This window comes from Pyxicephalus adspersus, chromosome 11, assembly GCF_032062135.1.
Source record: "Pyxicephalus adspersus chromosome 11, UCB_Pads_2.0, whole genome shotgun sequence".
Taxonomy (NCBI): Eukaryota; Metazoa; Chordata; class Amphibia; order Anura; family Pyxicephalidae; genus Pyxicephalus; species Pyxicephalus adspersus.
In genome coordinates this window covers 1,406,510-1,417,258 of record NC_092868.1, presented here as the reverse complement: position 1 = coordinate 1,417,258, position 10,749 = coordinate 1,406,510, and the positions used below count along the sequence as shown (strand labels likewise).

At 50.0% G+C, this 10,749-nt stretch overlaps 2 protein-coding genes across 4 annotated transcripts; one reads left to right on the top strand and one right to left on the bottom strand.

Moving 5' to 3' along the window:
* Window positions 1–6: 6 nt before the first annotated feature.
* On the bottom strand, window positions 7–1,000 carry FAM43B (family with sequence similarity 43 member B). Its single transcript, XM_072426734.1, has one exon. It carries the CDS (start codon window positions 998–1,000, stop codon window positions 101–103), a length of 900 nt encoding a protein of 299 aa, XP_072282835.1. The 3' UTR covers window positions 7–100.
* A 1,219-nt stretch (window positions 1,001–2,219) lies between these two features.
* MUL1 (mitochondrial E3 ubiquitin protein ligase 1) lies at window positions 2,220–8,596 on the top strand. 3 transcript variants are annotated; one of them, XM_072427247.1, is made up of 5 exons: window positions 2,220–2,343; window positions 2,809–2,921; window positions 3,451–3,538; window positions 3,742–3,862; window positions 5,947–8,596. In XM_072427247.1, exons 2-5 carry the CDS (start codon window positions 2,811–2,813, stop codon window positions 6,665–6,667), a joined length of 1,041 nt encoding a protein of 346 aa, XP_072283348.1. In that variant the 5' UTR covers window positions 2,220–2,343; window positions 2,809–2,810; the 3' UTR covers window positions 6,668–8,596. The 3 variants fall into 3 exon arrangements, with proteins under 3 accessions (XP_072283348.1, XP_072283349.1, XP_072283350.1); XM_072427248.1 differs by lacking the exon at window positions 2,220–2,343 and adding an exon at window positions 2,364–2,387; XM_072427249.1 differs by lacking the exon at window positions 2,220–2,343 and adding an exon at window positions 2,369–2,428.
* Window positions 8,597–10,749: the final 2,153 nt, after the last annotated feature.

The window sequence follows — 10,749 nt, the reverse complement described above, 5'->3', positions numbered from 1 at the left end:
GGTGGGGGCATTAGTCCTGGTATTGGGTCACCTGATTGGGTCCGGGTGGGGGCATTGGTCCTGGCATTGGGATAAGGCTACAGTTTTGGAGAACACCAAGTCAACAGAAAGTCCTCACTGACCATTTCCAGTCCGGGATCTGTGTGGGGGGCATGTGGGGGATATTTTTGGACAGGGCCCGTTGGATGCTCAGCCTCCTCAGTTCCTGTGCCAGTTCCAGAATTGCATCCTTCTCACTTCGGTGGGCACTGAAAAGGTCCCTGACGTGGACGGGGGTCCTAGGTACGTCCGTCCTTTCCTCTTCTTTATCCTCCTCTTCTTCTAGGATGGAGCTGAGCCTGGGCACTGTCTTACTTCTCTCTGCTGGGGGGTTATAGGAGCAGGTGCCATTTAGAACCTTCCTCAGGGGCATCATGGGCACCACCAACTCCCCCAGAAGTTGCTGCTGCTCCCTCCTCAAGTCACTCTGCCTCTTTAACCTCTTGAACTCCTTGAAGGCCGCCAGGGAGGTCTGGCACAGGGTCTGTGCCATGGCTTTGGCTTTTTCAGTTTTAGATACCAGCACGGCGTGGCACCTCAGCACCACCGCCTTGTTCTTGATTTGATGCCTGTAGACCCAGGAGAACACTTTAGGGTGCCCGCTGTCTGCCGCACAGAAGGTGATGCGGTGTAGGAGGTAGGTGTGGACCGTCTTCCTTACGCCTTTCTTGCAGGGGGTCATCCTGATGCCATAGGAGCCCAGTGACAGCTTCATCTTGGTGCTGTACCCCCCGTACTCGCTCTTCTCCCAGATCTTATTAACCATGTCAGCCGTGCAGCCTTCTCCCTTGGCATGGAGGGTGACGGCATTGCCCAGGTACCACACCGTGTATGTGGGGTCGTCCTTGTTGAGCTCTACCTTCTGCCTGCGGGTGCTGAAGACGTTGCCCAGTCGTGCCAGGGGGATTTGGGGTAGCAGGTCAGGGCAGGAGCGCACAAAGGAGGAGAGCAGGGAGGACATTCTGTCATTACAGGATGAATATTGATCACATATTATCAATCACTCTGATTGCTTCCCATCGTTCCTTGCATACTCCTGCATTGAGGGGCGGAGTCTTCCAGTTGTCACTCACCCTGTTTGCCCCTCCCACCTCCCAGCAGATTCTATCATCAGAGATTGCGCAATACCTGATCTATAATCTATAATGATCATTGATCTCTCATTCCTCACCATTGGGGCTGATATGACCGGCCGGGCGTCCGTGGGGACCCACCAACCATGTCCATCAATAATTCACCGAGCCCCCCAGATGAAAGGATGGTGAATGACGCAGTACTGTGAGGAATCTTTCTATATTTAACAATCTGCGCACGGTTTCTACGGTAACTAAACTTCTGAAAATGATGTCAAGTAACCGACTTCTTAGCGCTGCCATGGCAACTGTGAGGGGAAAGAAATGTACATAAATATTTTCCTGCATCCAGGTTCTGCAAGGAATTTCGGCGTTGGCAGAGACGATGATTTGGGGTTGGGTGACCCCCATTATCTATATAGAATGCCCCCTCCCCCGGTGACACCAGCCGATTGGACGTGGCTTCCATGTGACGCACCACGCTAAAGAACCCCTCCGCTCCTCACGAATTAGAAATACAATGTTTATTATTTCTCTATCAGCTCTGTGAAGGGGAAGTATTCAATCATAATGAGCTCCGACAGTATCGTATTTCAGAAAAGCTCCACAAACCATGTTGGGGTCCAAGTGACTCCGCCTAGGCTGAGAGGATGTCATCAGTCTGCTGCAGAAAGGAGGAAGCATTTACTTAGTCTCCATCCCCCTCAGACTGCAATATTGTAACTTTGTAGCAAATCACATGAAAGCTGCAACATTGTAACTGGCAGGAAGGGCCGCCCATGCGGGGGGGGGAAACTCTAAACTTATAGGAGGGATCTGACTCCGCCCCCGAGGAGCCACCTTTTAGTATGTTATTAGTTGAGGAGGGGTCCTGTAGCCGCACAGATTGTATTGTATGGAGGCGAGGGGGCAAACATGGCCAATAAAACCTGAACTACAACAAATTAGGTGACAATTCTCAGTGACAACCTTCCCAATGACTATCACCTATGGTGACAACTCTTCCAGTGACAACCATTTCCAGTCATTACCCACCAGTGACAACTATCCCCAGTGACATTTTCCAGCTCCTCCCCCATCCACCTGAGGTGTTGCCCCAGCAACCTTACCATTAATAACTCTGACAGAAGAACTAAGCCACGCCCACCCCATGTGACGCATTCTCCTGGCAAAGCGACGGCTTCACTGACCTGGCGTGACGTCATCAGAGCGCGGCGAGTTCAACCAGGAAGTGAGTGTGGTAGAGAGGGTGACCCCCGAATTCCGTGTCTGAGAGTGAGGAGGGCTGGGGGTGACTTGGCTGAGCACAAAAAGCTGTGGGTTTGGGCCGAGGGTTGACGCCCTTTAAATGATTTGCGTCTCTGGCAGCTACATTGGTTTTGAAAATAGGGTCACGTCCGTAAAAGTGTTGTCACCTTTTTTCTAGGGGTGAATTAGGACACACCACCTTCTGGATTCCATATAATGTGCACTGTGTTATCAATAGAGTAAGGGAGAGTTTAACTCCCTGCAAAAGCTGTCATTGACGTGTGTTACTTCCTGTCATTGGTGTCACAGGAACAGGAAGTGAGGGGAAATCTCCCCAGTGTAGTCACAGAAATAACCTGACAATAAAATGTTATTATTGTATGAGGCCTCTTAAGAAACATATTCCTACATGTGATCGCTGATCTCTCTCCTTGCCTTTTATCCGCAGACATGGAGCGGCCCAGCTTGGGGCAGATGATCCTTTTGGCTTCCAGTTCTGCCATCACCGCCATCTTCTACACAGTGTACTGCCAGAAATACCGCACTGCTCAGACGCTGAAGGTTAGGAATCCTCACCGTCCTCCCTCTTTTCAGCCCAAGTCTGGTAGATGTTGATCCTGCCAGTCCAGTCTACCTAATGCAGCTTCCTGTGACGATGTGACAACAATACTGCACTTCTTCAAAATTCAGAGCAGAGTTGTCACTCTCACACTGCTTGCACTATAGTAGGATAGGAAGATATTGAAGGGGGCATGGCTAGCAGAATTGTCACTGCTGACTCATAAATCTGTCTGTCACCAGCTGGCCACACCCACTGCTTTGTAGATTGACAGCACTGACTCCTCCCACTGTGACCTGCAGTGTCTGCAGGAAGGGGGCTGTGATACCCCAATGATGGAGGTAGAGTTTTTTTTTTTTTTTTTTTATATCTTGAGGCCTGCACAGTCCCAGAATCTGGGAACCGCTTGGTCAAGACCTCGGTTATGGGGACACAGGCCCTGCCCTGGCTCCTTTTTAAAAGAAGACCTCCCCATGGATTTCCCATAATGTAAAATTTAAACTGCAAGTATCATATTTCTTTTTTTTGCAGGGAGCCAAGAGAATCTCATTGGACGATGAGCTGCAGAACTTCCTCATGGACCTGCCTGGAAAGTGCGTCCCGTATGCGGTTATTGAAGGTACGCCACCATTTATATTTCCCTGTCCATTTATCTGTGAATCCTAATAGCTGGAAGTCACATGACCAGAGCCAGCATTGCTGATTCAGACAGTATTCACCTTGTGTGAAATGGGGGAGTATGTAAATTCCATGATTTCCCTGCAACAGAGACATAAGCTCCTCCCCTTTTCCTGGTGCTGATGATGCTGTGTTATTTTTCAGGGGTGGTACGAGCTGCCAAGGATTCCCTCAGCAGTCAGTTCATGGACAGCTGTAAGGGAGTCATCCACAGACTGTCCCTGAAGGAGCACAAGATGGTCTGGAACCGAACCACGCACCTCTGGTGAGTGCTGTAAATGGCGGCTAAGCCTGGTACATAAAGGGATTAAATATTACCGGATCTGGGGTATGGCATGTAGCGGCCGATTGGTAAATATTGTCAGGCTGCAGTGACCCCCTCACCGCCACTAGGCTGCAGACTGACCGCTTTCTATACCTAAGCCCCGCCTACTCCATGTTCAGCTGATGAACATCACTACCACAGCACTCTCAAAGCCACTCCCACTGCAAGCCTTATTTCATATGGCTCCAGCCAACAGGTGACATTCTTGGCTGCCTTTTAATCTGTATGCAGAGCTCTGTAGCTCAAGCTGCTATTTACTACTACAGAGCAATGACTCCTCCTCCTTCCATTTCTACCTGTCTGCTGTGACAACAGCTCCATGCTAGCTTTCAGTTAGAGAGAGGAAATCCCAAAGCCAATATGCTTTTCATTTCTTTAACTCTGCTATCTCCAGGTCCCTTGCTGGTTCTTCCACAGCCACAGGGGGCGCTAATTCATTGCTGCTGATGCCTCTATGCTGGCCGGTCCCTGACAATCCCCTTGCAGTGATATCACCGCCATAGACTCCTCTTCTGGATCCAGAGAGGACCCTGCTAATGGACAACCAATAGGAAGCCAATAGAAAGACTCCGCCTCCTGCAAAACAAAGAGAAGCATCATGTGACCCGCCTTACAGTAAGATAAAAAGGGATTTTTAGGTAAGGGGGAGCCCAGGGACAGCTCACGGGACACTGGGTGTCCTTGCACCCCACACTACAGCAATTACTGTATATTACATTACAATTTTGAAGAGAAGAAGCCTCTTGTTCTGTGACTGGTTCTCTTTATGCGTGACCCAGTTTTGATAAATAAAGCCGGAGGGTAGCGGCTGGCAGGTGGCTGTTGGCACAGGTTGGCCGGGATGAGGAAGAAGTCGGAGTCACCCAGATTTATGTCCTTTGTCACATTTGGGTGATGAATGCTCTGCATACAGGAAACTGGCAGCGAAGGTCCCGCCCTGTTACCACGGATACAATCTCAGCGCACGCAGGTGAACCCTGCCAAGCACTCACCTGATCAGCTACCAGCGTCACCAGGGGTTAAATATAAACCAGATTCCGGATTGGATGGGAGTACGGCGCCATTTGGAGTGAATAATGTATTGTTTGAAGTGTATTGATTCATTTATCAGATTGTGGAAGGGTCAGAGCCCCTGTCATGTGACGCTGAGCTTTAATGATTGAATGAACCAAGAGCCAATTAATACAAGGGGTGGAGCCAGGGTTGGCAGGCTAGGGAGGGAGGGGCTAGATGATGTGCGATGTCCTTCATCCAGGAAATGAGGCGGGGTTTATCTGACTTGCTGCAGCTTCTGATGGACAATGTGAGAAGCCTTAGGTGTACAGTGACATCAGGGGAAGCAATTCAGTCCAGGAGAGGAGCCGATACAACTGCAGGAGACTTACGGGAGGCCGGAGGGCAGATTTATTGAGGAAAGGGTGGATTTAATGAAGGGGAGGGCAGATTCAAGGAAGGGCAGGGTGGAGGGCAGATTCAAAGCGGGGGAAACCAGAGGGCAGATTCAAGGAGGGGGAGGGCGAATATATTGAAGGGGGAGGCCGGAGGGGAGATTTATTGAGGAGAGGCTTGATTTAATGAGGGGGAGGGCAGATTCAAGGAAGGGGAGGGCGGTGGGCAGATTCAAGGATGGGGAGGTCGAATATAATGAAGGGGGAGGCCGGAGGGCAGATTTAATGAAGGGGAGGCCGAAAAGCTGATTTAATAAAGGGGGAGGCCAGAGGGCAGATTTAGGGAAGGGGAGGCCGGAGGTCGGATTTAATGAGGGGTAGGGCAGATTCAAGGAAGGGAAGGCCAGAGGGCAGATTTAATGGTGGTGAGGGTGGATTCAATGAGGGGGAGACCAGAGGGTGGATTAGATGTGGAGGAGGTTGGGGCAGATTTAATGAAGGGGAAGACTGGTGGTAAAATTTAATAAAGGGGGGGGCGGAGTGCAGATTTAATATTAAAGTCAGAGGCAGAGTTCAATCAGAAGGAATTGGGTCCCTATAACATCCAGACATTTAGGACTTTTGTTTTCCCCCCAGGAACGACCATGAGAAAATCATCCACCAGAGAACCAATTCGGTGCCCTTTGACCTGGTGCGGGAGGATCCAGACACCAGCAGCCTCGCTGTCCGGGTCATAAAACCTTTAGAGGCCACAGAGTTGGACCTAGAGACCGTCTACGAGAAGTTCCACCCGGCCGTACAATCCTTCACCAACGCCCTTGGGCACCTCCTGACTGGTGAGCGCCCCAAAGGGATCCAAGAGACGGAGGAAATGCTAAAAATTGGGGCGACGGTGACGGGAGTGGGCGAGCTGGTCTTGGACAATAAGATGATCAAGCTGCAGCCCCCTAAGGCGGGCATGCAGTATTACCTCAGCAAGCTGGACTTTGATTCGTTGGTGCAGAGAAGCGAATCTGATGCCCGAAAATGGAAGGTGCTGTGCCTGCTGTGCGGAGCCGCTACCTGTCTCTCCCTCTTCTTTATCCTGAGACGCCAGTACAGGCACTACAAGGAGAAACAGCGCCTCAAGAGGCTCCAGCAGGAACTTAAAGATACGAGAGCGAGGCTTGGCGACGACGAATCAGAGGAGACCCGGAACTCCTGCATCATCTGCCTGGCCAATCAGAAATCTTCTGTCTTTCTAGAATGCGGGCACGTCTGCTCCTGCTTCCAGTGCTACCAGGCCCTGCCGGAGCCCAAAAAATGCCCCATATGCAGGAACACCATTTCTAGAGTGGTCCCGTTATACAACAGCTGATTGGCTACCGCCCTTCTCAGAGCAGCTCAGGTGAGAGCAGGAAATCATGTGTGGAAATACGGTACAGCAAAGGGGACATTTATTTAGCCTGTTTTGAATTTGTGTGGCTTTTTTTTTTCCTTTGCTCACTGTCTTTCCTAATGGTGTGCACAGAGCTGGAGACTAAATGACTGGCAGCCCGTGCACGCCATGGCAAGCGGGTAATTATGGCTTTATAAATGTCCCCTCCACTGATATATACAGATTGAAATTTTGGGTGCAAAGGAAATTAATTTAGTAAAGTTTTGCAGGAACAATTTAAAACTGAACCCCAGGGACCTCTCCCTCCTGAATACATGGTCATGTGACCTCTTTTTTGTAGACTGCAGAGTGGAAGGCTCCTTTTTAGGGTGCCCATGTCACTGGTGATGCAGGCACTTCTCATTGGCTGTCCTTTGATTACATCACAGATAGGGGGCGCTGACATGACCAGGTAGTGGTATTAGAACTGCAGCATGGATCACGAGGGTCACTAAAAGAAACGGTTCTGCAGCAGGTCAGGCGATGGCGAGATTGAAAGATGGATGAACCGATCTGCCCTGTCCTTGTCATGTCCCCACAGCCTTGGAGTTCAGCTTTATATGATGTGGGCGGGGCTAGGATGAGCTCCGCGAGGGTGGGGCTATTAACCAGGTAACACCTGATGCAGCATAAGATGGGTTTGATGGACGGTTGGGAGGTCTTGCTGCTCATTGTTCCTCTCTACTTTCCTTCTGGTTTATGATCCAATAACTGCAGCAGCCCAACCGACCAATCAGTAAAGAATTACCTGGTTGCTATGGGTTACTATTTTCTCTTCTGGGTCACTCTGACTGTGAATTTTGGGTGAAACTCCGTTTATAGAGAATAAAATTATTTTTGTGAGAGATGCAAATATAACATAAAGCTTTATTTTCCTACAATTACCAAAGAATTTTGCAGCACTTCCTGTTGCCTCGCTTGGCAGCAGATTTCTGCATAACATGGCGCAGTGCAATTCCAAACAGAACGCAGCTCGGGGGGCAGTGCCGCCAGATATGTATCACCTGACCCTGTGCACCGAAGGGCGTTCAGCCATTTGTATCCAGGATTCGGGAATGAAGATTGAACGCCATCTTTGTTGCATGAGACTTCCGGGTCAGAACGTCCTGTGTATATCTTCCTCGTCTTTGGGTGCCGCTCGGATTTATTTATGACCGGATCAGAGGTTGCGGTACAATCTGTGACTTGAGGGTGTAGGGCCGAGGCGCTGGGTTCAGACGCAGTTTGATTGTGCAGTGTGAAGTGCAATGGTTTGTATACATAGGAGCCTCGTGGGCGGGGCAAGCCAGGGGGTGTGTTTGAGGTTATGGAGGCCACAATGAAGGTTTTGGAGTCACAATCACAAATCGACCCATTCCTAGGTGTCTAATGCCGCTGAGATGGTTGGATGGGTGGGATTAGAGGAAAATAAATTCACTGCAGCTATTTACACCCAATTTACCCCTCCCTTTATTCCACTAAGGCCCCTCCCCCATGCAGCCATCCCGGCCCTGGTGATCGGGTATTGGACAGCTTCTTTTATAACACATTGACTATCAAATTCTGGAGTCCTAAACCATCATTGTGGCCCCTCCTACACCCCCCCAATAATATTGGTGACTTGGTTGCCACACCCACGAGGAATATAGGAACAGCCCTGCCTGTTGTCATCAAACCCGGCATCAAAGGAGCACCCCGACCCCTGGTTTTGTCTTCTGTTTAGGACACAAAAAAAGGGATTTGTTGCTTCTATAAATCTCTTTAAGCAGAGCGTTCAGTAATGAAAACATTCCATGCTGTTCCTCGGGGGCGGATCCTCACTTCAATAAAAAGTCATTGCTGCCAATTCAGATGTTTACTAAAAATAAATAAAATTAATGATTTTCTTCACTTTAAAGTCTCAGATTTTTGATTTTTTTTTTTTTTTGCGTTTGGTGATAATGAGCATCCACACTGAATGCTGATTGGACGAGTCGAGGACGGATCAGCCTCCTCCTGGTGTGTAATTGGTCGCAGATTGACACTCAGTTCTGTTCTGCAGTGTTCTCCTTTACATAGCTCTGGATAATTCTGGACAATCCTGTTCCGTCTTGGCGCTGATTCAGGAAGGATGGATGCCGTCCTCTTGCGTGTCACCGGTTTAAATGGGTCAAGTAAATATTTGCAGACATTGCGTGCCGAGCTCGCGTGGCCTCAGGCGATGAATCCATAGTTACCGGGATCTTCACCATCCACATTCATCTGTATGAGGGCTGGGGCAGTGAATCCTGCCAGGGGACCTGGTGCCTGAAATATGGACATGTATCAAAGCTCATTGAATGATCCTGCCTCATTCAGGCACTTCCTGTCCCAGGGTGACAACGCTCTGTCCCTGCCTCCCAATTGTACTCCCGCGTTGTCACCCTTTTGTTCATGTGACTACATTATGCTGACATGGGCTGCGTCACTATCAGGAAACCTGCCCAGTGCATTTATCAATGATTCACACAACTTTCACCGAACATTAACATGCTTTTTTAGTTGATACTGTGTGAATGTTGTGTGAAAACACTGATTGAATAGATAGATCCAGTCCATAGATTGTGGTTGTGCACCTGCTGGGCACATCTCAAACTCAGCACTGGAGACATCCACTGTTGTCACCAGGTGGGGGGGGGGTCCTTGCATGGGGGTGGGGGGGTCTCTGGGGTCCCTGCACAATGGCATCATGTGATCTTATGGCAGCGTTGGCGATGATGTCGGTGATCCCTGGGACCCTCAGATCAGATGCAGCCCAGTGGATCCTCTGTGTGTGATCAGTCTACTCCGGGTGTTGTTCCTCCTTCTGAACACCAGGTGGAGCTGTTGCTCTTTGTATTAAAGTGGAACTCCAGGTAACGCTTATGGATCATATGCAGCGCTATAAAACTAGAATGACCAATGAGAAGCAGCGACTCTCCTCTAAATGAAGGTTTCATTAACCGCTTCATCATCTGCTGGTGTGGTTAAAGAGAAACTCCTAAAGTGACAAACCTGTCACATCTCAATAAATCTCTGACGTCAATATATACAGGGCCATATTTCGGAAAACCTCCACTTTAAATAAGCCGTCTTTGAGCTCCAGTCAGTGACTTTGCCTAGGCTGATGATGTCATCACTCTGCTGCAGGCAGGAAGAAGCATTTCCTCAGTCTCCTGCGCCCCACTGATCAGACTGCCAGTCACATGATGAGTGGCTGCAGCAGGGGCTGATCTGTGTCAGACATTTGCAATCGCACCCATAATGGGGTCACCTCTGAACCGGAAGCACAGGAAGTAGAGAGGGACCCTGATGGATGCCTGAATAAAGATGGCGCCGTCCGTCAGAGAATGATATATGTAGCCAGGAGCAGGTGGGGGCCATGAGGTGTCACATGATGCCCTGTGTGGTCACCCCCTGGTGGTAGAGGAATGCGGAGCTCCTGTGTCACCCCTATAGGGGGATCAGAGCTGTGATTACATAACATTACCACCCTGTTGTGGTGGTCGGAGTGCTGCCAGCTCCACATTCCGCTGGGATCGCCTGACCCCGCCACCTGCACGACCGGAACGATTGCCCGCTGTGGTGACGCAGGAGGGAACAGCTGATGTCTATCCAGAGCTCCTGGCATGGCGAAGGGTGCAGAGTGCCAGAACTGCGAGCTGAGGATGCTGCGGAGGAACTACAACTCCCAGCCGGTGGAAAATTCTCCAGATGTTGGACTACAACCCCCCAGACTTTGCCCTCCTTTGTCCCATCTCAGTGCTGCTGATCCCCCGCAGCCCCTGTGCAGCCACTTCCTGTCTATGTGACCGATGGCTGCCTGGCATTTCTCAGGTCTGGTGAGACCACTGGGCCAGTGTGATAAAACGCCCCCTTGTGGTCTCTCCATCTGGAGCCCATGTGACAACTGGACAATCAGGAGACGGAGCATTGTCACCCTACACCAAGAAGTGCCTGAACCCTAATGGCAGGATCATCCGGGAGCATTATAATGAAAGCTGCCAATTTAAGATGATGAACAGCTAAGCGTGGGAGGTACAAGG

What these genes read in the sequence shown, in the direction of transcription:
- FAM43B (XM_072426734.1), bottom strand. Translation starts at nt 1,000, where the DNA reads ATGTCCTCCCTGCTCTCCTCCTTTGTGCGCTCCTGCCCTGACCTGCTA.
- MUL1 (XM_072427247.1), top strand. Translation starts at nt 2,811, where the DNA reads ATGGAGCGGCCCAGCTTGGGGCAGATGATCCTTTTGGCTTCCAGTTCT. An exon ending in CCCGTATGCGGTTATTGAAG is followed by an intron (nt 3,539 to 3,741) that starts GTACGCCACCAT and finishes GTTATTTTTCAG; the next exon opens with GGGTGGTACGAGCTGCCAAG. An exon ending in AACCGAACCACGCACCTCTG is followed by an intron (nt 3,863 to 5,946) that starts GTGAGTGCTGTA and finishes TTTTCCCCCCAG; the next exon opens with GAACGACCATGAGAAAATCA.